Source organism: Schistocerca americana, chromosome X, assembly GCF_021461395.2.
Source record: "Schistocerca americana isolate TAMUIC-IGC-003095 chromosome X, iqSchAmer2.1, whole genome shotgun sequence".
Taxonomy (NCBI): domain Eukaryota; kingdom Metazoa; phylum Arthropoda; class Insecta; order Orthoptera; family Acrididae; genus Schistocerca; species Schistocerca americana.
Window position 1 is genome coordinate 791316347 of NC_060130.1, and position 27799 is coordinate 791344145.

General features: G+C 40.7%; 1 protein-coding gene across 2 annotated transcripts in view; it reads right to left on the reverse strand.

The window, feature by feature from the left end:
* Positions 1-3028: 3028 nt before the first annotated feature.
* Positions 3029-27799, reverse strand: part of LOC124555729 (glycosaminoglycan xylosylkinase) — a 110295-nt gene continuing 85524 nt past the window's right edge. For both annotated transcript variants that reach the window (XM_047129751.1, XM_047129750.1), the window contains 3 exons: positions 19475-19669; positions 19307-19366; positions 3029-3265 (listed from right to left, as the gene is read on the reverse strand). In XM_047129751.1, coding sequence (XP_046985707.1) covers positions 3046-3265; positions 19307-19366; positions 19475-19669 — 475 coding nt within the window. In that variant the 3' untranslated portion in view covers positions 3029-3045. The remainder of the gene's footprint in view (positions 3266-19306; positions 19367-19474; positions 19670-27799) is intronic.

The window sequence follows — 27799 nt, forward strand, 5'->3', positions numbered from 1 at the left end:
TATTTTTATACCTACTTTTAATTTTTTTATGCGACATGAAACTTAAAAAAGCTAATACTAAAAACTGTTTTGTACAGGACTATGATCATTCTTCCCTGTGGCCCTTAACTTATCTAATGAGTCCATAAAGTTTTATGCTAAACCACCTGGAAAAAAACCTTAGTCTTAATTAATAAGAAAACAGGAGAAAAGGTGCAAAACACTGTTCATTGTAATGTCTGCCGAGGGCAAGAAAAAAGTGTGATATTATGAACACCTCATTAACAACTACTGGTTATTTGTCATTTCTGGAAAGGTAGGACTGATGATCGTGAGGGTTTAAATGACGTAAGGCATTCTTTTGAGTGAAGCAGACACATTAGGTTTCATTCCAGTTGCACATTGTATGATATGAAAGCCTACATTTAAATAGAAAGAACCATTTGCAGTAAAGCAGCTCTTAAGGGTACAAGGACACATGTTATCACACAATGCAATTTTTTTTTCTTTTATATCTAAACTTACCATTATACCAAAACTCAGTGGTAGCCTTTTCCAGGAAGTGCCAATCAGAATAAGAAACCGAAACATGAAAGAAGGGAAGATAAACAAAGGAATTTGATTTGTTGAAAGAACTCTGGATAAGACCAGAAGACCTGCAAATGAGAGTAATTTGAAGGTCGACTCTTGAGTGTGTATCTTTCAAACTCCTCCCGAAAAGTTGTAAAAGTCTTCTGTTCTCTGTCACAAAAAACCACAGATCTGAAGAAGAATTTTAGAACTCAAAGAGGGGGAGAAAAAAATTGAAATATGCACTCATAACATTACAGGGCAGCTAACACACTTGAAGGCATATCGCTTAGAAATTTCAATACACAGTTCATTTTTATTTTTTTCCTGCTTCCCTCTGAAAAATGATCTTAAAATGCATACTTTTGTATATCAGGAACCTTTCCACACTACTAGTACCATCAACATTTTTCACTCACAGTTAGGGCAGTGTGTTGTTTCATAACATAAAATCAACATAATATTGTCTCTTCAAATTAATACAAATTTTCATGTATAGAGAAGTGTCAGCAGTCAGTTAAAGTTAAAATTGCTTCAGGTCTCTGATGTAGTTTATTGACAGCTCATGAATTTTCATGTTGCACAAATTATTTATTAATGCCTAACTAGTTTACCTAAATCTCTAGTAAACAGTTGTGTACATTATCTGATCAAAAGTATCCACAAACCACTACATGATGTTTAATTGATCATTAGATGTCTCGAAAAGTGGACGTGCCAGTATAAAAGAAGGTGGCAAATACTGTGTTATCAATAGAGAAGTAGTAACAGCAGAATGGATCAATTAGTTGAGCTCAGTAACTTTGAATATGTACTAACCATTGGATGTCACCTGAGTAACAAACCCATCAGGGACATTTCCACCTTTCTAAATCTCCCAAAGTCAACTGTCAGTGATTTGACTGTGAAATGTAAAAGCGAAGGGATGACCACAATTAAATCAAGACCAGGCACACCTCAGAAACTGACAAACAGGGACCATCAGGCATTGTGGAGGGTGGTTGAAAATAACTGGAAACAAGTGTTTAGGACAGATGAATCATTCTATCCACATGGCAATCCAATGGAAGGATTTGGGTGTGATGAATTCCTGGAGAATGTTACCTAGCATCATGTGGAATGACAGTAATGGAGTATGGAGAAAATGTACTTATTGTACAGAGGTGTTTTTTGTGGTTGGGGTGTGGTTCGTTTATTGCATTTAAGAAAATGCTACATTCGGAAGGATAAATTGTGTTCTATTTACAGCATTGTGTACTATGTTCACTAGAGGAACAGTATGGAGATCATGATTATATGCATCAGCATGACAATGTACTCAGCAATACGGTATCATCTGCACGGCAATGGTTTGTGGAAAATAACATTCCTCAAATGAACTGGCCTGCCCAGAATCAGAATCCAAACTTAAACCCAACGGAACACATTTGGGATGAGTTAGAATGTTGACTCCATTCCAGACACCAGACTACCTTCTCTGGTTTCAGTTCTTGAGGAGAAATAAGCAAACATTACTCCACAGACATTCAGTCACTTCACTGAAAGTGTCCCCAGCATAGTTCAAGCTGTCATAAAAGTGAAGGGTGGACACAACCCATCCAGATGATTTATATCAGATAGTGTGCATGTAGATTTGAACAAACACAAGGAAGTGGTATCATAAGCAGGAAAGGACAGAATTAAACACTTCAAACAGCATATTTTATTTACATTTAAAATTTCTCTCCTTACATATCCACAAGAATAGTAAATTCCAAACGTGGTCTAATTTCCATAATATGTAGTTATACACTCTAATCAATAAATGCCAATATTACAATGAGCATACTATTGTAATGTCAACAATTCACTTATTTACAGAAGTGTTATTTGTGGATACATGAAATAAGAGCCACACTGCAATGGCATCTACAAAAGATTTTATATGGATTATGCACTTTTTAATTTTTTTTTTTTTTTGTCAAAAGTGACAAATTTACCTATCTGCTTAGTTCTGAAACATGGTGATAGCATGAAAAATTTTATAATATGATGCAAAATGTAAGCTTTGTTTCTGTACAGTACTCGATATAGCAGCTGTGAATTTCATTATCTTTATTTATTCAGATCAGTTAAAAAACTTATGGCACAAAACAGAGCTTTTTGAAAAGCACTGTACATAGCTATTCAATGAGACTCTTGCATGTACTCAAGGACTCTTGTTAAAATCTCTGCCCACCCAAACTGGCTGGCTTATAGCTTACTTCCTCCCTCAGAAAGAGAAAGGAGGAAGGAGTGTCATCACTGTAGTGTTACATCTATCACTTACACAGAATATATCATTATCGTGTTAACAACACAAGAAAACTTTCCTTTGGTACCATAACTTCAGCTATATGCTTTCAGACATATGATGCAAATTTCTGAACTCTTCTGTGGTGCTTATACGACAAACACAGGCAAGATGAACATAAACACTACATACAGACACTGTGCATGAAGCTATTGAGAGATACTTCATCCATTAGGGCTATTCCATAGAACAGCTGCTTCTCCAACATGGTTGAAACACATCTCAACTGCTGCAAATACTGCAAGCAAGCGGCGATCTAGCGCATGCAAATGAGCAGCTGTCAACACTGGTGCTATCTGGCTGCCTTGCAACAATTTCTCCATGGAAAAACTTAGTGCTCCACCAGCTAGGACTCGCAAACGTTCCCAAGTTGTCTGCCGAATACTGCAACAATAAGAAGCAGAAGAAACTTCTAGACAATATATATTATTTCAATCTGCACAAATTGTTAGTCAAATATATCCAATATATAAAACCTACATGGTAACAGAACTTCTTGAATGAAATATGAATTCTCTCTCTCTCTCTCTCTCTCTCTCTCTCTCTCTCTCCCTCTCCCCCCCCCCTTCTCTCCTCCCCCCCCCCCCCCCCCCCCCACACACACACACACACACACTCTACAGCATCCCACATTCAGAAATTCTTCACGGAGTTGGGGGAGTTGTCAAGCAAACACAATTTCAGTATGTTTCTGAAATGAATATATTATCTTTCAAATTCTTCACAGAACTGGATAAGTGGTCGAAGATTTTTAGGTCTGAATACCTCAGTCCTAACATTAAGGTTGAATGAGGACTCATGTGATTCATTTTTCCTTCTAGTACTGTAGTTACAAATGTTACTTATGTTTTCAAACTGTGGTTGTTGAACACAAACTTTATAAGGAAGTAAAAGTACTCAATGCCATTGTCAATGTGCACAGCTGTTTAAAGAAAGATTTACAAGAGATTCTAGAGTGTACACCACATGCTATCCTTATTACATATCTATGTACAGCAAACACATTCTTCCTCAACAAAAAGTTGCCCAGAACATGATACCATAACACATTAGTGAGTGACAACAGGAAAAGCAACTCAACGTTTTGGCATTTCCAAAAGCAAAGTCAGCTTTTACCCTAATGCAAAATCTGCAGAGCTTACATTTTTATGGAGGACTATAACAAGTGACTTTCAGTTCTACATCTACAGCTGTGTCTCTTAAAACCACTGAAGTGCATGGCAAATGGTACATTTATGTGACCCTCTTCCATGAGTCAAACAATCCTGTTTTCATTCCTGCTAATCTTTTTTATCTATGTTCAATATCCTCTGATAGTTCTATTTGGCACTGGTACCACACATTTGAATAATATTCTAAGATCGGCCACACAAGAGTCCTGTAAGCAATTTCCTTTGTAGATTGACTGAATTTTCCCATTATCCCTATTAATGAACTGAAGTCTGCCACCTGTTTTACCTTAGACTGAGCCTGTGTCATCATTCCATTTCATATCCCTACAAATTGTTACACCAAGGTATTTGTTTAACGTGATTGTTTCTTTATTATCTACAGAAGGCATGACAATGCACTACTCAACATTACCGGTGACGGTACTTCACGGGCCGATGGTGGCTCAGTAACAACTGGGGAACAGAACCCTGTGAGAGTAGCAAACTCATTGTGTGAACTGATCTATGGGAAGCAGAATGTCTGAACCCACATAAATACACGCACAGCAATATACTCAGCATGTGGGTGGTGCCGGTGGCTAACAAATAAGCACACGACACCACTCAGCACAAAGTGAAAAACGAAGTCCATGGCAGTTTAACTCCATGTGAGCACTGCCTACTCTGCTTATTGCCACTCACAAGTAAACACTCCCATCAGTGCCCATACAACGCAACGTGTGTCATCCATGGCAGGTTTCTGAACTACTACACTGCTCTACCCATGACAGCTCATCTGCCCCCAATGTGACGTTCACTGACAGGGGTACTAAAGTTTCCAACTGTGACCCTGCCCGCATCTCGTGGTCGTGCGGTAGCGTTCTTGCTTCCCACGCCCGGGTTCCCGGGTTCGATTCCCGGCGGGGTCAGGGATTTTCTCTGCCTCGTGATGGCTGGGTGTTGTGTGCTGTCCTTAGGTTAGTTAGGTTTAAGTAGTTCTAAGTTCTAGGGGACTTATGACCACAGCAGTTGAGTCCCATAGTGCTCAGAGCCATTTGAACCATTTGAACTGTGACCCTCTGATATTGTAGTAACAAGATACTACTTTTTTCGTTTCGTGAACTTTACATTTTTGAACATTTAAAGCAAGCTGCCAATTTTTGCACCACTTTGAAGTCTTATCGGGATCCAATTAAATATGTGTACAGATTTTTTCACACAGTACTGTGCTGAAAGTAACTGCATCACATGCAAAAAGCCTGAGGTTACTATTACTATTGTTTGTCATGTCATGAATATACAACATGAACAGCTGGGCACAACACACTTCTCTGGGGTACATATGATGTCACTTTTACATATGTTAATAACTCTACATCCAAGATAACATGCAGTGTCCTCCATACAAAGAAATCCTCAATCCAGTTACAAATTTTGTTTGATAGCCCATACAACTGTATTTTCATTAAAAAGTGTTGGTGTGGTGCTGTGTCAAGAAATACTGCATTTACCTGACTGCAATGATCCATGGCTTTCATCATATCATGTGAATAAAGGTAGAGTTGGGTTTTGCCTCACCAATACTTTCTGATTCAGTGTTGGTTGGCATGGAGGAAGTCAGTCTATTTGAGATAACCTATTATGTTTGAGCTCAGGACATGTTATAAGATTCTATAATAGATTATAGAAAGTAGTTTTGTGGATCACTTCTGCTACCTTTCTTGTAGATTGAGTGTTACCTGTGATTCCTTCCATCTACTGGGCTCTCATACAGCTAAGAATTGAGAGTAATCTGTTTCATTTATTGATTTTCCTTCCTGCATTATTTCTAATGTGTTATCGGATGAGCAATTTTAGGACTCCCCTTGGTGGGTCAGGGATGTACTACACAAAGGAAGCAGCTACTCGGGTAGGAGACTGCTTGCGGCGTCCACATGGGGTCTTTTTTAGGCTAGGCAGGAGGTTGAGGAACTCTGATGAACATTGGCCAATCGACAAGCCAATAGCAAATCCAGAGTAATGACACTTCAACTGCAAAAATTTTATCAGTAAATTGTCACAGCACCTGTAACAAAGGTCCTGAATTTAGTCCCCTCCAGTAAATTTCTTGTGCTCAAATTGTTCTCAAGACTGAGAGCTGGCCAAAACCCGAAGTAGAAAGCTCAGACTTTTAGCGATTCACACAACACGCCGTCTGCTTCACGTCTGCTGTGCAGCGAGCTACCTTAATTTAAGTATTAACTGTATTTTTCTTACTTGTCACTTCTTCTTCCGTGTGTTTTTGCTTTTAGGAAGCTTTAATTGTCGAGTGCTATTAATAGTGTTCCATAGATTTTGTGTTTGTTTTGAATACAGTCAGAGAGAGTCCCTTTAGTCAACCATAGTGCCAGTAGTGCTAGTGTTTGTTTTCAATACAGTCCAGAGACAGGTAGTGCTAATTTCATTGTTTTCTACAAGAAGTGGCTAGCAATCACAGTTTAGTCAATATTCAGCCACCTTTAGTGAATTAGCAGTCTAGTTAAAAGTTGATTAACTCTCTTCAGTAAACTGATTCCTTCGGATGGATAGGATGTGTGACTGCTGTGTACGGACGCAGGAGGAGCTGGCCACTGTTCGCAAACAGCTGAATGTGTTGATGGCCGCGGTCAGCCATCTTCAGGCTGCTGCCTCGGAGTGTAGCGGCAGTGGGGAGTCTGGTCTGTCACAAGGTACACCCCAGGTGTTACATGCTTCACCCACTGTCCCTGCTGTCGAGACATCTTCGCGGATACCGGGTGGGGTTGGACCACCCTCTCCCCAAGGGGAGTGGCGGGTTCAGCGGCGTTCGCGGCACACGAGGCGGAGGGTAAATGTGGAGGCTGGCCGTGTGGCATCGCCCGCTCTGCCTGTGAGTGGACATGTGGTTGCTCCTTCAGCAAGGTCCGAGCAGGCACACGGGGGGGGGGGGGGGGGGGGGGGGGAGGAGTTTATTAGTTATTGGGAGCTCCAACGTTAGGCAGGTGATGGAGCCCCTTAGGGAAATAGCGGAAAGGTCGGGGAAGAACGCCAGTGTTCACTCTGTCTACTTGCCGGGGGTCTCATCCGAGATGTGGAGGAGGCCCTACTGGCGGCGATAAGAGAGCACTGGGTGCACCCGACTGCAAATTGTTGCTCATGTCGGCACCAATGACTCCTGCCGTCTGGGTTCAGAGGTCATCCTCAGTTCGTACAGGCGGTTGGCGGAATTGGTGAAGGCGGAAAGCCTCGCTCGCGGGGTGGAATCAGAGCTAACTATTTGTAGTATCGTTCCCAGAACCGATCGCGGTCCTCTGGTTTGGAGCCGAGTGGAAGGCTTAAACCAGAGGCTCAGACAATTCTGCGGACATCTGGGGTGCAAATTTCTCGACCTCCGCTATCGGGTGGAGAAATGTAGGGACCCCCTGAATAGGTGAGGCATGCACTACACGCCAGAAGCGGCTACAAGGGTAGCGGAGTACGTGTGGAGTGCACATGGGGGTTTTTTAGGTTAGAGAATTCCCTCCCTAGGCCCGACAAGACGCCTCCTGAGACGCGGCAAGGTAGGAGTAGGCAAAATGCAACAGGGAATAACAATATTAATGTGCTAATAGTAAACTGCAGGAGCGTCTATAGAAAGGTCCCAGAACTGCACTCATTAATAAACGGTCACAACGCCCATATAGTACTAGGGACAGAAAGTTGGCTGAAACCAGACATATGCAGTAGTGAAATCCTAAACTCAGATTGGAATGTATACCGCAGAGACAGGCTGGACAGCGAAGGGGAAGGCGTGTTTATAGCGATAAGAAGTGCAATAGTATCTAAGGAAATTGACGGAGATCCGAAATGTGAAATGATTTGGGTGAAGGTCACGGTTAAAGCAGGCTCAGACATGGTAATTGGATGTCTCTATAGGCCACCGGGCTCAGCAGCTGTTGTGGCTGAGCACCTGAAGGATAATTTGGAAAATATTTCGAGTAGATTTCCCCACCATGTTATAGTTCTGGGTGGAGATTTTAATTTGCCGGATATAGACTGGGAGACTCAAACGTTATAACGGGTGGCAGGGACAAAGAATCCAGTGAAATTTTTTAAAGTGCTTTATCTGGAAACTACCTTGAGCAGTTAAACAGAGAACCGACTCGTGGCGTTAACATATTAGACCTTCTGGTGACAAACAGACCCGAACTATTTGAAACAATTAACGCAGAACAGGGAATCAGTGATCATAAAGCGGTTACTGCATCGATGATTTCAGCCGTAAATAGAAATATTAAAAAAAGTAGGAAGATTTTTCTGTTTAGCAAAAGTGACAAAAAGCAGATTACAGAGTACCTGATGGCTCAACCCAAAAGTTTTGTCTCAAGTACAGATAGTGTTGAGGATCAGTGGACAAAGTTCAAAACCATCGTACAATATGTGTTAGATGAGTACGTGCCAAGCAAGATTGTAAGAGATGGAAAAGAGCCACCGTGGTACAACAACGGAGTTAGAAAACTGCTGCGGAAGCAAAGGGAACTTCACAGCAAACGGGCTATGCGAGAGGCGTTCAATGAATTCGAAAGTAAAGTTCTATGTACTGGCTTGGCAGAAAATCCTAAGAAATTTTGGTCTTATGGATCAAAACAAAATGTCCAGACACTCTGTGACCAAAATGGTCACAGAGGATGACAGACTAAAGGCCGAAATACTAAAAGTCTTTTTCCAAAGCTGTTTCACAGAGGAAGACTGCACTGTAGTTCCTTCTCTAGATTGCCGCACAGATGACAAAATGGTAGATATCGAAATAGACGACAGAGGGATAGAGAAACAATTAAAATCGCTCAAAAGAGGAAAGGCCGCTGGACCTGATGGTATACCAGTTTGCTTTTACACAGAGTACGCAAAGGAACTTGCCCCCCTTCTTGCAGCGGTGTACCGTAGGTCTCTAGAAGAGCGTAGCGTTCCAAAGGATTGGAAAAGGGCACAGGTCATCCCCGTTTTCAAGAAGGGACGTCGAACAGATGTGCAGAACTATAGACCTATATCTCTAATGTCGATCAGTTGTAGAATCTTGGAACACGTACTATGTTCGAGTATAATGACTTTTCTGGAGACTATAAATCTACTCTGTAGGAATCAGCATGGGTTTCAAAAAAGACGGTTGTGTGAAACCCAGCTCGCGCTAATCGTCCACAAGACTCAGAGGGCCATAGACACGGGTTCACAGGTAGATGCCGTGTTTTGTGACTTCCGCAAGGCGTTCGATACAGTTCCCCACAGTTGTTTAATGAACAAAGTAAGAGCATATGGACTATCAAACCAATTGTGTGATTGGATTGAGGAGTTCCTAGATAACAGAACGCAGCATGTCATTCTCAATGGAGAGGAGTCTTCCGAAGTAAGAGTGATTTCAGGTGTGCCACAGGGGAGTGTCATAGGACCGTTGCTATTCACAATATACATAAATGACCTTGTTGATGACATCGGAAGTTCACTGAGACTTTTTGCAGATGATGCTGTGGTGTATCGAGAGGTTGTAACAATGGAAAATTGTACTGAAATGCACGAGGATCTGCAGCAAATTGACGCATGGTGCAGGGAATGGCAATTGAATATCAATGTAGACAAGTGTAATGTGCTGCGAATACACAGAAAGATAGATCCCTTATCATTTAGCTACAATATAGCAGGTCAGCAACTGGAGGCAGTTAATTCCATAAATTATCTGGGAGTACGCATTAGTAGTGATTTAAAATGGAATGATCATATGAAGTTGATCGTCGGTAAAGCAGATGCCAGACTGTGATTCATTGGAAGAATCCTAAGGAAATGCAATCCAAAAACAAAGGAAGTAGGTTACAGTACGCTTGTTCGCCCACTGCTTGAATACTGCTCAGCAGTGTGGGATCCGTACCAGATAGGGTTGATATAAGAGATAGAGAAGATCCAACGGAGAGCAGCGTGCTTCGTTACAGGATCATTTAGTAATCGCGAAAGCGTTACGGAGATGATAGATAAACTTCAGTGGAAGACTCTGCGGGAGAGACGCTCAGTAGCTCGGTACACGCTTTTGTTAAAGTTTCGAGAACATACCTTCACCGAAGAGTCAAGCCGTATATTGCTCCCTCCTACGTATATCTCGCGAAGAGACCATGAGGATAAAATCAGAGAGATTAGAGCCCACACAGAAGCATACCGACAATCCTTCTTTCCACGAACAATACGAGACTGGAATAGAAGGGAGAACCGATAGAAGTACTCAGGGTACCCTCCGCCACACACCGTCAGGTGGCTTGCGGAATATGGATGTAAATGTAGATGTAGAACATATATCAAAAACACAGAGTAGATGCGATAGGATGAGGAATGTCATTGCAGTTGACAAAAATATTGTCTCTATTGATATCAAATTTGAGAGTGACAGTAAAGTTATCTGGTCCCGTATAACCAATCTAGATGAAATTAAGTTCATTTTTGGATGTTCTTATTAGCTGTCTGATTCCACTGTGAAAATTTTAGAGTAATTCAAAGAAAGTCTATGGCCACTAGTGTGGAATACCCAGCTTATGCAATATTATTTGGAGTTGACTTTGACCTACTGAGTATAGACTGGGATGTCTATGGATTCATTGCACAGGTTACAGTCAGTGCAAAGTACTTTTGAACACACTTTCCAAAATCTTTCTTGAGCAGCTAGTTAGACAGCCCAAGTGCAATGGAAATATTTTAGACCTTGTTGATACAAACATGCCTGACCTTATAAATGGAGTCAGTATAGAGACAGAGATTAGTGATCATTATTTCATCTAAGCCAACGTCGTTATTATTGGTAATAAATCAATCAAGAAGGCTAGAAGAGTATTTCCGCTAGAAAGAGCAGATAAACAGTTGTTAGCAATCCACTTAGACAATGAACTGACATCATTTAATTCCAGTATGATGAACATAGAGGTACTGGGGCAAAGTTTCAATAAATTGTAAATTGTTCCCTGGAGAATTTTGTGCCTAGTAAGCGGATTAAGGACAGAAAAGATCCAACATGGTTTAACAGTGAAATTAGGAATATGCTGAGGAAGCAAAGGCCGTTGCACTCTCAGTTCGAAAGAGGACATACAAATGATGACAGGGAAAAGTTAGCAGAGATTCATGGGTCTGTAGAAAGATTAATGCGCAAAGCACTGCTGCCATCATACGTTAGCAAACATTCTTGCTGAGAACCTGTGAAAAATCACTAAGCAGGTCAAAGGCTTCTATCCTGTCATTCATTAACCACTCTGGTGCGGAAATAGATTATAGCAACAGTAAGGCTGAAGTTTTAAGTTTCACATTTAAGAAATCATTCACAAGGAGAATCGTGCAAATGTTCTGTCGTTTGACCACTGCACACTCTCCTGTTAGGAAGATATGGTAACAGGCATCCCTAGTGTAGAGAAGCAAGTGACAGAGTTGCAAACAAATAAGCCGCCAGGTCTGGATGAAATCCCAATTTGGTTTTACAAAGAGTTCTCTATGGCATTGGCCTCTTACTTACCTTGCATTTATCATGAATCTCTTGCCCAGTGCAAAGTTCCAATTGACTGAAAAAAAAAAGTACAGGTGCCTCCAGTATATGTTGTTGTTGTTGTTGTTGTTGTTGTTGTTGTTGTTGTTGTGGTCTTCAGTCCTGAGACTGGTTTGATGCAGCTCTCCATGCTACTCTATCCTGTGCAAGCTTCTTCATCTCCCAGTACCTACTACAACCTACACACTTCTGAATCTGTTTAGTGTATTCATCTCTTGGTCTCCCTCTACGATTTTTACCCTCCACGCTGCCCTCCAATACTAAATTGGTGATCCCTTGATGCCTCAGAACATGTCATACCAACCGATCCCTTCTTCTAGTCAAGTTGTGACACAAACTCCTCTTCTTCCCAATTCTATTCAATACTTCCTCATTAGTTATATGATCTATCCATCTAATCTTCAGCATTCTTCTGTAGCACCACATTTCGAAAGCTTCTATTCTCTTCTTGTTCAAACTAGTTATCGTCCATGTTTCACTTCCATACATGGCAACACTCCATACAAATACTTTCAGAAACGACTTCCTGACACTTAAATCTATACTCGATGTTAACAAATTTTTCTTCTTCAGAAACGCTTTCCTTGCCATTGCCAGTCTACATTTTATATCCTCTCTACTTCGACCATCATCAGTTATTTTGCTCCCAAGATAGCAAAACTCCTTTACTATTTTAAGTGTCTCATTTCCTAATCTCATTCCCTCGGCATCACCCAACTTAATTCGACTACATTCCATTATCCTCATTTTGCTTTTGTTGATGTTCATCTTATACCCTCCTTTCAAGACACTGTCCATTCCGTTCAACTGCTCTTCCAAGTCCTTTGCTGTCTCTGACAGAATTACAACATCATTGGCAAACCTCAAATTTTTTATTTCTTCTCCGTGGATTTTAATACCTACTCCAAATTTTTCTTTTGTTTCCTTCACTGCTTGCTCAATATACAGATTAAATAACATCGGGGATAGGCTACAACCCTGTCTCACTCCCTTCCCAACCACTGCTTCCCTTTCATGCCCCTCGACTCCTATAACTGCCATCTGGTTTCTGTACAAATTGTAAATAGCCTTTCGCTCCCTGTATTTTACCCCTGCCAACTTCAGAATTTGAAAGAGAGTATTCTAGTCCCTCCAGTATATAAGAAGGGTAAAAAATGGACACGCAAATTTACAGAGCATTATCCTTAACATTGGTCTGATGCAGAATTCTTGAACATATTCTCAGTTTGAATATAATAGATTTCCATTAGATGTAAAAGTTTCTGTCCACAAATCAGCACGGTTTCAGAAAGCACCGCTCGTGCGAAATTCGGCTTGCCCTTTTCTCATCCTTCAAACTATGGATGAAGGGCATATTTCAGGATTTACAGAAAACATCTGACACAGTGCCCCACTGCAGAGTGTTAACAAAGGTGATATGGAAGAGGTTTCTTAATAAGTGAGTGGCCCGAAAACTTCTTAAGTAACAGAACCCAGTACATTCTCTTCAATGGCGGGTGTTCATCAGAGACAAGGGCATAACCATGAGTGACTTTAGGAAGTGGGATACAACAGCCATTATTCTCTACATGCATAAATGATCTTATGGACAAAGTGTTTGCTCACGATGCTGTGGTGTTATGGAAGGTGTTGCCACTGAGTAACTATAGGAGGATAAAATATGACTTAGACAAAATTTCTAGTTGGTGTCATGAATGGCAGCTAGCTCTAAGTGCAGAAAAATATAAGTTAATGCACATGAGTTAGAAAAATACTCCTGAAATGTTCAAATACAGCATTAGGTAGTGTGTTGCTTGACACAATCATGTTGATTAAGTATCTAGGCAAAGTGATACGAATAGGAATGAACACTTAAGGATTGACTAGAGAAGGCGAATGGTCAACTTTGGTTTATTGGGAGACTTTTAGGAAAGTGAAGTTCATCTGTAATGGAGGCCACAATAGGTACACTAGTATGACCCATTCTTAAGTGCTTGAAATCTGCAACAGGTCAGACTGAAGGGAGACATCAAAGCAATTCAGAGGCGGGCTCCTAGATTTTTTACTAGTATGTTCGAACAACATGCACATATTACGGAGATGCTTTTGGAACTCAAATGTGAATCAGTTAAGGGAAGGCAACATTCCTGTTGAGGAACACTACTGAGAACGTACAGAGAACCAGCATTTGAAGCTGACTGCAGAGCAATTCTACAGCCACCAACATACATTTCCAGTAAGGACTGTAAAGATGAGAGAAATTAGGACTCGTACAGAGTTTTCCCTTGCTCTATTTGCTAGTGGAACAGGAACAAAAATGACTAGTAGTGGCACACGGTATTCTCCACCACATACCATACAACGGCTGGCAGAGTATTTGTGTAGATGTGGATGTAGATGTGGTGGTGCGCTCAGGCCTTGTGCAGCACTTTTAAAATCTAAGTTCAATGACAGTCAGTTAGCAGAGAACCACTTATTCATATTCAACAAAATGATGTTAATTGTGTTTTCAGTGTTGAAGTTTCCTTATTAGGTTTATTATAACGCTGACACTGTCAGGAAAGAGAACTATTTCAGTACCTTAGATTGCAATGACAGTTCTTTTACATATAACAAGAAAACCACCAGCTCCAATATTGATCCCTGTTGTCCACATACAGTGATTAGTCTCCACTCTGAGAATGTTGCATCATGATGAACATTCCCTGGCTTTCTTAATTTGGCACTGCATTCTTTTCAGTAGAAAAAGTGAAAATCAGTTATCAGCATGATCTCTGATACCAAATTACTTGAGATTCCCTATGCAAATTCTGTGCCATACAAACAAATGTTTTTAACAAGTAACACAAAATATCACTTGGCAATATTTTGTCATTTAATTTTTGTATATCCTGATTGGCAAATTGAACACTGGCATGTTCTATGGGGAATCTTCTGAAGCTCAAAATCAGGATCATGAAAGTTGACTTCTTATCACAGGACTTACATTTACAAACCATCTGGTACCTGGCAGCAGACTTCAAGAATCATCCACGGCTGTCAAGGTTACATGTGTGTGCTTACAAGAGGTAATCATAGACTTGTTTTAAAAATAGATCAGAGAATTTTTACTGAATTTTGCAATAAAAATGGAATAAAATCAACAAAGTTTTGGAAATGTTGAATACTGCTTTGGATCAGTCAGCTACAAGTAAAACGTAAGTGAACTACGTCCACAATAGAGCAAAGACAGTAATTTTAACTACATGTTCATAATAGCCACTATGCAGAATTCTGTACGATGCACGTCAACTACCAAACTATGTCCAAGGATGAAACGGAACACTCATCTGCAGAGCTTTGTGCCAAACACAATACAGTGATTTCAACAGCTACTTGACGACTCATGTCACATAGATTACCTCCACACTGACTCCTCTGAACTGTCCCTCCACAATCCCTGCCAGAATAGCTCAGTGTTCTCCTCTTATTTCCTTTTTAATCAACTTGTCCTTCACATGTGAGTGATTTTCCTCCCAAAACACTTGGTAGCCATCACTAGTAAGGCTACAGAATATCATCATTTTGTTCTCAGAAACATAGATCAGTTGCAATGGAAAAATTAACACTGGTGCAAATGAAATAAATATGTGGTGTTGTGGAACACATTCTTGTAGAATTTCACCACACAGAAAGTATGATTACAAAGAGTAAAGACAGCCATTAAGTACTGTACTGTATCTCAGTTACTGATGTGCTCTGCATCTTCCTTCAATGTTTAATGGACTGATGACATGCATGTCACTGATGCAGTTCCTGCCTTCCGCAATCACTTTTATTTAAATTTTGTAATTTCTGTAGTGTTCTGGGACTATTGTAATTTACTAGAATAGTCTGAGTATGTATAAATATAAGAACTCAGGCAGGTAGTTCAGCTCCGCATGTACTTCATGTATGCTCAGTAAACACACTTTCAGTGTAAAGTGTTACTTCGCCATGTCAATCACAGCGAGAACAACACACAACATGCCACACTATGTTTCCATTCAGGGTATCTGAGGCGTGTTGTGCACTAGTTTAAAGAAAAAAGACAAAGGTTTGATAATTATTACTCTGCACGATATCAAACAACAAGTGAGTTCTATGATGCTAGACTATCACCAATGACTACAGCTGACCTATGGGATGTAGATCACCGCTACATCCTGGTCGAGGGGTCTCTACAACATGCCCCAATTGTTTCATATCACCACAGGTTTCAACCACCTACACAGGAACCAAAATCAGGAAAACTAAATGAGGGGATCATCTATGGAGATGAAACCACCACAGATGAAAATTCTCTATGGACAACAATGGTCAAAGCAACAGGAAATCACACTGATATAATCAATGAGCTCCTTAGTCCCACATCAGCGGCCACTTTACAAACCCTGATGGGAATGGTTTGGTGACATATCAACTAGTTCTTCCATCAAAGATTTTCTGTGTGCAATGAGTCATTGTCAATGCCTGGAAGAGCAGGACAACTGCCTCCAGCACAACTGTATCTAGAAGCCAGTCCTTCAGCTCCAGCACCATGGGAGTTTCTGACATGCCCAGATGTGGAAATGGCAGAAGAAAATATTCATCACCATCTCCAGCACTGGTGGAAAGCAGCATTATGCAGTAGTTATCAGCAGCTACACCTCCAGACCACATCGACCAGATGCAAGACACCAAAGAGTTTTCCAGCCATACTAGGCATCTTTGGGGCAAAGGGATCTTATATTATTGCCCTCAATGGACAAAGATACACTGATGGCAGAGACCACATTCATCATATGTCAGACAGTTTGGACTCATGTGGTATTAACTATACCATGTGACCATTGGCCATGCAACAGTGATATTTGTGGAGCTAGAGAGAAGCCGATATAACTAGCAACAGAGCAGGCTGGAGTTAGTTTCCCTTTGGACAGTCACCTCAACCAACCTGATCTTTGCCAGCTATGCTACACCACTGTCACCTTGCTGCCACTGCCGATGGACTCTGCAAACTTTGTCATTTCACTCTGCTGTACTGCCCCAGAACTTTGACCCTGTCAATAGTTTTCGAAAACAGGTGATAGACTTTGATGGAAAACTCTGAACTTACGCACATTATTATCAAGTATCACTAATTGCACCTGGAACTTCAGGCATCAGTTCCTTCTTCTTTGCTTATTTTCTTGTGGATTTCAATTTTTCCTCAACACAACAATCCAGTGATTTAAATTGTACTAATGTCTCATTGCCAGTAAATACTGTAGCTGTAAAAGTGTTTGTTTATTTGCTGCATGTTAAAGCTGTATGGTGAAAACCAGGAGTCATGGCAAAGCATTCTAAAAAACTATAAACTATGTTTATGAGAGGATACCTTCAGCTTCTTCCCACATGGAAGATCTTCCATCCTCGCAGCCTGCAGAGAACTTTTATGACAGGAAAAAGTGCCCATTGACAGACCGATCACAGCTACAGCTGATACTGAATCCATCCACAGATAGGACAAACAAACCACACACAGTTACGTGAGGGGGATGAATCCAGCACTAAGTTAACAAAAAGGACAGGAAAATCAACTTCTTGAACGTAGGCGGAAAAAAAAAAAAAAAAAAAAAAAAAAAAAAAAAAAAAAAAAAAAAAACAATGAAACAGCATTCCCTCATTCACAAACTCATGTAGCCATGGGCTGGTGTCGTGTGTTCACAATCTTAGTGTTAAGCGAAATACTGATGGTGGTGAATTCACACTCCTGTTTTATATTATTTAAGTTTTGATGTTGTCCAAGCTGTGGGAGTTTGTTGCTATCACAGATCTCAGATCAACTGCATGAAAAATGTAATTCTGAAATTTTCAAAAAATGCTTTTCAAATGCCATATTTTCCTGAATTTGAATTCTAAAGTGATGAGCTATCCCATGGAAGGGAGAGGGAAGGGAGACTGTTAACATACTCTACCCCCCCCCCCCCCCCCCCAAGGGGCCGATCCTGTGCCTGAATATCAAGATCAAGTGAGACAACAGCTGATTTGGTTGAGCCACTTGCAAACACAGCCCTGTTTCCTGTAAAGTTACAATGGTGGTAGCCTTACAGCCTGAAATTCTGAAGTGTTTATCCTGCAAACACAAGCATTGTGGTCTTTCTTGAGGCACAAGTTTCCGGTCCTTTACACGTGTCTTGAACTTTTGAGACTGCCTATGTTCCACTGCAGTACAACAGTCACTTTAGCAATGATATTTCTCTTATTACCTTACTTTTCTCTTGACTTTCTCAGCACTTTGGATGGCTGGAAATGAGGAAATAGAAGTTGTTTGTTTCCTCTGTCTTCTGACAGACTTAAATTCCCATATGTTGTGTCCAAAGGAAGCCATATAACCCATCAGGCATAAGCAATGTGAGATGTCCCAACACTTCAAGTGTGTGTGTGTGTGTGTGTGTGGGGGGAGGGATGGAGGGGGGGGGGGGGGGGGAAAGGCAACTTGTTGATATCTCCTTGTATTTAGAACTAACTTGTATAGACTTTATAACATTCTAAGACTGGTAATGATTACTCAGTTTGGAATGATGAGTTTCACCCAATGTAGACCTAACTAATGAATATTGAGCCTTACATGGAGAAGTGGTGGAGACAACTAGCAATTCAAAAGTCAATAACAACTTATAAAAAAATTTTAACCGTATTTAGAGAAGGCTAGATCGCTACTCACCGTAGAGATGACCTACTGAGTCACAGACAGGCACAACAAAAAGACAGTTGTGCATTATGCTTTCCACCAAAGCCTTCTTCAGCAATGAAAACACATACACATTCACACAAGCAGGCACACCTCATGCACAAACGACTGCTACTACTGGCAATTCCAACCAGAATGATAAGCAATACTAGAAGCAAGCTGCCAATGGTAGCAGTCATGTGTGCTGAGGTGTGTGTGTGTGTGCGTGTGTGTGTGTGTGTGTGTGTGTGTGTGTGTGTGTGTGTTTTCTTCGATGAAGGTTTTGGCCAAAAGCTATAATGTGGAACAGTCTTTTCATTGTGACTGTCTGTGACTCAATGGGTCCTCTATATGGTGAATATAATATTGTTGATATTTCAACCAGGAGTTTCCATTGTTTCGTAACAAAATTTTCCAACAGATAACATACCATCATGTACTATCTCACACAAATAATAGGTTCGTAATTCACAATATACTTTATCTGCCTCAGAATACTTGACTAAACTCTTTGCTAAGCAAATTATAGGTAGTACTTCATTAAAAAATAAAAATTTTTACGATATTTCTGTAACCAAAATTCACATTTGCATTTAAAACATCATTTCTGTTATAACAAAGGGAAAAAACCTGGCAATTGCACAGTTTGAAATAATCATGGTACTAGACTTAAAATAAGTTGTCAACTACAATTCCCTCCAAGATCATCAGCTACGTAGATCTTTTGAAATAATTCAAGGAAAGCATTCTGTTTAATATAATTCATTATGGATATGAAGTAATGGCTGTTATGCTTTTATAGTAACAATTGGTACCTTTCAACTGTAATTTTTGTCCTACACACAACTCAACCTTTTAGCATTTTAATCTCAAGAGCCATTTTACAACCTGATGATGAGAGCATTGTCGCTCAAAAGATGTTAATGAGTTGTGTGTAGGACAAAAAGTTATGGTTGAAAGTTACTAATTATTACTGTAAAAGCATTCTGTACCTCTTAATGTAGTGGCTGATAAAACTACATAATTTAGCAGCAAGTACTTACATGCAGCACTGGTACAAAGGTGCTAGTATGTCCAGATGGTCTTGTTTTGGGTGTCCAAAACTGGAAAGAATTACCATCATGTAATGATTGTAGCAAAAGGAGATGTTCTAGAGAATGTGGAACTTTATAATGTTTTAGTATGTAAAACTATAACTTGCATAACATTACCTCTTTCCATTATCCAAAAGCAAAACCATTGAATTAGAAACATTATCAAAAACTTCATAATGATGTCGATCTCCATTGTCAATCAGGAAATCAAAAACTGCTGCATCAATAAGGTCTAAAATTCTAGTACTCTTCTGTGGATTATACAAGCGTGAAGTCATAACCTTTGTGCAGTAGTTATTATCAACTTCCCACCTGCATGAAAAAATTACGATTTAGCAAAGGTTTTTCACAATGAATAAAGGCATTTAAATGTTTGTTATGAAGCTATACAAATGGGCAATAAATTCATCAGAAATTCAACGTATTCTAAAAATCTGATCAGTGCTTATTCCAAAGTGATTGTTTTCAGTTTCAGTAAAACAACACTTCAATTTCGGTGCTCGCACTATTACATGTTTACAAATATTTTGCTACATGAATGAATATGGAAATTTGGAGTATATTTTAACTTATGCATATGACTACTAAGTCTTTTCTTTCAGTAGAACCATCCAATTTTATGAGGGTATATCTTTTACATAAATACATACACATACAAACCTGTGGTTCTGTTGACAATTGCATTTAGGTTTGAAGTTTTCATTTACCTTCCACAAATGTTCATTGTGCTCTCCACAAGGCACACAACAAACATCCAGGTGATAGTCATACTTGTCCAATACTTTTATGAGCATTTCTAAACCTACATCCTACATGCGTACTCTGTAATTCATAATTTAAGTGTTTGACAGAGGGTCCAATGAACCACTTTCAGATAATTCATTGGCTGTTGTAATAACAAATAGCGCTTGGGCAAAAATGAACACCTAAATCTTTTTGTGTGAGCTTTCTTTCTCTTATTTCATCATGATCATCATTTCTCCCTAAGAAAGTGAGGGTCAAGAAAGTATTTTGGCATTTGGAGGAGAAAGCTGGTAACTGAAATTTCGTAAAAAGATTTCACCACATCGAAAAATGCCTTTGTATTTTGAGATAAGAAACAAATTGCCCTTCTTTGAACTTTTTCGATGTCCTCCATTGATCCTATCTGGTATGGCTCGCATACCATGCAGCAAAATTTCAGAAAAGGATGGATAAGTGTAGTGTAGGCAGTGTCTTTAGTAGATTTGGTGTATCTAAGTATTCTGTCAATGAACTGAAGTCTTTGGTTTGCTTTCCGCAACGTTTTCTATGTGATTGTCCCAACTTAATTTTTTTCTAATTGAATGCTATTTAGTTGAACTGACAATCTCTAAATTTAACAGAATTTTTTTTAGTACTCATGCGGAGGACCTCATACTTTTTATTGATCATGATTAATTGCAGCTCACCATACATATATCTCTTGTCTAAATCACTCTGCAATTCTTTCTGATCTTCTGATAACTTTACTCTAGTCTAGTTTGGTAAATGACAGAATCATCTGCAAACAATTTAAGAGGGCTGCTCAGATAGTCTCCTAAATCGTTTATGTAGACTAAGAACAGCAAAAGGTCTATAACACTTCTCCGGGGGAAGGTTTTACTAGATGACTTCCATCAATCACTCAAAACTGTGACCTTTCTGAAAGGAAATCGTGGATTCAGTGGCACAAATGAGACAATACCCCATAGGCACACAATTTGATTAGAAGACACTTGTGAGGAATGGTGTCAAAAGTCTTATGGAAGCTTGAATGGTGTCAAAAGTCTTATGGAAGCTTCAGATCTCAAGTCAATAGCACTCGTTTTCCTTGTGGAAACTATTAAAAGCATTGAAGTCTGCACTAAGTTACAAGGATCTGTAAACTGTTGACAATATTGGAGATCTTGCATTGTTTTAAATCTGGTATGCTGTTTTTGTTGTTTCTTTAACAATGTCCTGACTTGTTCTTTTCACCACAGGGATCTGTTCCATCTATTATTAATTTACTGTTATTTGGGGTTCCTGCATTTTCTGCTGTTGCTATGCAGTGTCACAGAGCACCCAAAGGTGTTGGAATAAGAGGCACATAGACAGAGTCTTTCACAAACACAAGAAAAAGTCATATACTGTGAAATCGAGTGATCTTGTAGGCCAAAATCTCAATGCAAGAGCTTTACATCACTCACAGCCATTCATCATTGAAGTCGCTCATTGTTACTAAATATTCTTACATGCAAGTATCAGTTCGACTGCCTTTCGTCCTGTTGAAAAATTAAAGACCTTTTGTTCCTGTGTTTGCGCCATCTTGACTTGACACCCACATTGGATAATGAACAAGTGAGCCAACACCACAAGGGACTCTCCTATCAGCAACCAAATGAACTTTTAGTTTCATCACAGCAACAATAGTTACTTAAGTTTCCTCGGAGTCTTTTGTGGTTGCCTGATTCAATAAAATCTTCTTGGTCTACAATCCGTGTCACTTCAAATAAAACACTTGAGCTTTCGACAGGTGTCTCCACCACCTTCATCATCAAGAGTTAAAATCACTACTACCGAAGCTGACACGGTGCTCTGCTTATACAGATCCAAAGGCAGTGTCTGGAACCTTCCAGAAAGGGCTAGAGTGAAGCATGCACAGAAGATAAGTTGGACTACTACTAGCAGCGATGTCCTGCTGCAGAACTGAGTGGTCTCAAATGGCGCAAGTGGCCAGCATAATGTCTGAAATTGTCACTCCACATATCTACAAGTGTCAAGCCTCCAGTTTTGCTTTCACTCAATGTCAAAAGCCCACCCCCAACCTGGACACAAGAAAGCGGTCCTGAACACTAGTTTACTTTCCATCAAAACTGGATGTTGCATGGAAGATGTGATGAGCAATATTTGTTTGGGTCAAATCCAGCTACACATTGCAAAAGCAAAATTGCAGATATCTCCCATAACACCAGAGAACAGCATGTGACGACTCTTAGGAGAGATACCTGATACATTTGCTACAACTTTCATTTATACAGTCTGCGTAGAGGTAGTTTTTCTATTTACTACTCTTCTGGATGCCAATGTGCAGACTGTCATATACATACTGATGGCATAATACCATGATACACACTTTAGTTCAGCACAGGAAATCCACTTTGTAACCCAATATTCTAAAACCTCTCTCATTTATGAAACATGTACATTCATAAAGCCAAAATGCATAGTTTTCAGAGCAGATTACAAACGACAGTGATTATGAAAACAGTGTTCCAGGAAACAAGTAACATTCTCTTTCCGTTAAAATAAATTTTTAGTGAATCTGTAAATGTTCTGTTAAGGACTTTAAATCTTAATTCTTAGAAAACAATCCTCCAAATATCAGCTGGTTGCTTGGGTGTGAACACCGGCCAGCAGATCGCCGGAACCACTGGGAATGCTTTTGTTTGATACTGTAGGCACCACTGACTTTTCAGACCAGCCTAATACAACTGAGGTGTGTGTGCGTGCGTGTGTGTGTGTGTGTGTGTGTGTGTGTGTGTGTGTGTGTGTGTGAGACAGAGAGAGAGAGAGAGAGAGAGAGAGAGAGAGAGAGAGAGAGAGAGAGAGAGTGCTCCAGGGTAATCACCACAGCATGCCCAGAGCTCTTAGCTCCAGAACAACAGCTGACAGATCACTCCACACTTATTCATTGGCAAAGTCGTGAACAACCAACACCAGGAAAACAGTACTCTCCAGCAGTCAGCAGATTATTAACTGCCACAGGATGAGGAACAGTGTGTGCAGTTGTCAGGTGTGCATTACACAAAATAACTGGGGCGATAATACATTGTGCGGTCACATTAATGTCGCTATCCAAAACTGGTGCCGAGGCAACTATGGTGCACCGCAGGCCACAAACAACAGGAGTGAACAATGGATTGGGAGATGTGTACAGTCGAATAGACGTAATACTGTTGAGAAATTGACTGATCAAATGAACCACGGGGCTACCAACAGTGGCTTCTCAATGACCATTCAGAGAACATTGCCGTGTATGAGCCTCCACAGCAGGTGCCTAGTTCATGCACCCATGCTGACTGCAGTTGACTACCCATGAAGGTTGGAATGTGCATGCCAGTACTGCAACTAGACATCCACTGAGTTCTGACAGGTGGCCTTTTAAGATGAATCATGTTTTATGCACCATTGGAAAGATGGCCGTTGGTGTGTATGGCACCGCAACAATTGTCTAAATGGTCCAGGCCAGAGGAGGGAGCATTATGGTCTGGGGAATGTTTTTGTGGCATTCCCTGTGCGATCTCATCATTCTAGAAGGCATAATGGATCAACAGAAGTATGCATCTACCCTTGGGAACCATGTCCATCCCTACATGTAGCTTGTTTTACCTTGGCATGATGGCATGTACCAGAATGAGAATGCAACATGTCACACAGCTTGCAGTGTACATGCTTGGTTTGAAGAGTATCAGTATGATTTTATCATACTCTCCTAGAAACCAAACCCCTTGAATTTGAACCCAATTCAGAATCTGTGGGACCACCTTGATCGGGCTGTTCATCATGGATCCTCAACTGTGAAGCCTTATTGCAGCTGGCCATGGCACTGGTGTCAGCACAGCTCCACATCCCTGCTGGTACCTTCCAGAATCACACCGATTCTCTTCCTGCATGTTTGCATTGCAAAAGGTGGTTATTCAGGCTTTTAACAGGTGGTAACATTAATGTGAATGGACTATGTACTGTATGTGATAGTAGCTGTTTATCTTGTTCCACAGACCAATAACAAGTCTTATCTTTAGGTGAAGTGTACAGTACCAACAAAGTCGTGACCCCAACAGGAGTGTCACTGAACAGTAACAAGTACAAGTAGAACAGCAGCAGTAACAATTACATCACCAGCAACAACGGATAAATCAGCAACAGCAGCAGTAACTACTGTGTGACCAGCAGTGGCAGCACATGGAAGACATGGCTGCATTGCAATAGCAAACAAGATGCAGCTGTCACATGGCCGGAAGCAGAGAGACAACCTACGGTGCAACTACAAGAGCTGCAACAGTCGTGCTGTCAGAAACGCATGTGTTCGGGCATCCTGGCATCATTTGCTGGCTACGTGCCAGTGGCCACCACCAGTCCTACATGCGTCCCATGTGTGACTCTGTCTGTCCGACAAATCTAGTTACTTGCTAACAACCACCTCAAGAGTGTTCCAGCAGCACACATGAACTGTGTGACATTTAAAACACAATGCTCACCAGAGAGAGGCCAGATGACATCAACTAGCATCTTGACATGTTGATATGGCAGGTCACAGCCCTTGGTGCATACTGATGACGAGACAGCACGCTATCACTTGGATGATGCAGCATGTACTCCTCCCGCATCCAGCACTCAAGTCTGCCAACAGCACCAGCCTGGGCAACTAGCACGATGTTTAGCGGTAGCCATTACAATGCAGTTTCTGGTGGGTACTGGCTTTACTTGGACAACTACCAACCAGTATCCTATATGCCACATCCGAGATTTTGCATGCCAACTAACTGAGTGCACCGTTTTCTTGACATTAGGTCTAGCAAAAACATTATCAAATACCTATTGCAAGAGAGGCCATCCATAAAACTGCAATAGCTATGGCCTCTGGATTATTTGAGTTCCCATACCTGTCGTATGGCCTACAGAAAGTGGCATAGACTGTTCAGCACTTTTATGAACTTCCAACATGCGGAATTGTCGGTATGTGCTGTAACCATTCATTGCACATTTTTGACATGGTTTTCACGTCTTCAGAAATACCATTTTTGACAATGTTATGATGATATGAAAATGGGTCTCAGCCCAAAACTAGTCGTCGAGTGGATAAAAAACTTTGGACTGGTTTCTCATAATACTGATTTTCAGCACTTTATCAATGAAGTTTTGTAGGGATTGGACAAATGTTTTGCATACGTACATGATGTATTTGTGGCATCCACAGCCTCAGAAGAGGAAAGACATCTATGCATAGTTGAATACAGAAATCTCATAAACCTGGCTAAATGCGCAATCGGTGCTAATGAAGTAACATTCCTGATATATTGGGTTTCTGCAACCAGTGCATATCTGCCAGCTGAGTGCATCAATGCACTTCCAACTTACCCAGTCCTGAAAATGATGCATGAAGTGTGTTGGTACTTGGGGATAAACTTTTGCCATTGTTTTTAACGCTGAGCTACTGAGGCCCAGACACCACTCCATACCTGCCACAAAGTGCATGGTTCCATTCTTGTCACTGGACTGAAGAACTACAGTCAGCATTTGAAGCCTGCCGGACAGGTCTCATGCCAGCAACCCTCCTTACACATCCAATCACCAATGCCCCACTAGAAATTTTCTCAGACACCTCATCCCACACTGTTCGTGCTGTCCTGCAACAGTATGTAAATAGGTACTGGCAACCCCTAGATTTATTCTCCAAGAAGGTCACAGAGAAGCAGCACTCTTGGCCACCATTTTACACAGAATTTTTATTGGCTCATGAAGAATTAGAAACTTCCAGTTCATGGTGGAAGGGCATGCCTTCCCTACACAGCATGTTTAAAAAAAAGTGTCACATATTCCTACAGGAGCTAGTTTTGGACAAAACCAGAAAAAAAAGTTTCTGTAATTTTATGTCCGGAAACCAATATCGGTTGAAAGATGGGCTGTTAAGAGTTGCTGTATCAACCATACTCTTGTGTCTCAGTCCTGCACGAGCAGTGACTTTATCCCTATCATACATGAAGCAGGCAAGCTCTTCAACCAGCAGACCACATGGCTCGATAACAGTTCTGCCATTGACTTCTACAACACATTACTTAAGATCTGCAGTTCACAGTCTGCATTTTATTTACAGGTAACGCACGATTCACGAGAGACGGCAAATTATCACAATACGCACAAGTAGTCAGATGCAAATCCTTGAGAAACCATGGGGATGAGGCATCAGGACCGATTCAGTATATGTTGGTGACAGATTCATAAGTCATACATTTTGCCAGACAGATTTAACAGGAGCTGTGTATCACCCATTTCTGTACGATGAATTACCAGCACTATTGGGGAATGTTACCCTTGCAGAAAGGCAACAACTGTGGTTTATGCATGATGGGGTACCACACCATTTTCTGGAGATCGTGTAAGAGTATCCCACCACATCATTCCAGAGGTGATGGATTCATCGAAGAAGCCTGGTAGCAGAGCCTCCCCTTTTGTTGGAACTGAATCCATTGAATTTATGGTTATGGAAACATTCAAAGGCATCAACAATGTGCAGACATTACAGGAGCATGCATGTGACACAATCCAAATGGAGTCAGGTGTATTTGAAAGAAAGCATATTCACTGCGAAGAAGAGCTGAATGATGTGTCAGGATGTGTGGTAACCACATGCAATACTGGCTATAGCATCCACTTCTAAGTAACACACAGATAGGAATAAGAAGTCATCTTGACTCTTATTTCAAGTGGTATTGGTTTCCTGACACATCATTACAGGAACTTTTCTTTTAGTTTTGGCCAATATAGCCTCCAGTAAGGATATGTGACACTTTTCTTTAAACACCCTGTGTGTACATACCATTGGCCATTGACTTCCATGTTTTTGCAGCCACCAACTAACTATCCCCCAGCACAAATCCACCAACTAAATTTTATTCTGCAATTTACAATATGCAAGCTGTTTTAAAAATTTCCCCACCGACGTTTCATCTATGGAGGAAAGCATTTCCACACCTGTGGATTTCACCAAGCTGGCAGCATCACAAAAAGATGATGAAGATTAAAAGAACCTGCTGAAAGACAAGATGGCCCTGCACTTGCTTCACACTCCACTGCCAGGCACTGAGGAGCTGATATACTGCAATGAGTCAGCAGGCCGACAGTGGCCGTATGTGCCTGTCCTTCTGCAATGACAGGTTTTCGACACTCTACATGGACTCAGCCACCTGCAGATCTTGGCTACAAGGGTGCTAGTAATGTAGCATTTTGTATGACTGGGTACAGAAAAGGACTGCTGTATGTGTACTCAGACCTGCATTCCCTGCCAGAAGTGCAAAGTGATACGGCACGTACGAGTTCTGCTCGGAAGTTTTGGCATACCAGAGGCACAAATTTCACAATCCACCTGGACTTCATAGTCCCCCTTCCCAGTTGCATGTAAGTATGAGTACTGACTTGTGATGACTGACTGATACACCGGGTGGCTGTTAGTATTCCCACTGCAGACACAAACTATTGAGAATGTGGCACACGCAACCACCTGCAGTTGGATTTCATGTTATGGCTGCCCCCAGCTGCTGACTATTTTTTTATTTTCTATTTACATGTCAAGTTCTGTAGGGCCAAATTGAGGAGCAAATCTCCAATGTCATGGAACGTGACAGTACATGAAATTACAACATAAAAGTAATAACAGATAAAAATAAAATGTTTATGAAGCCC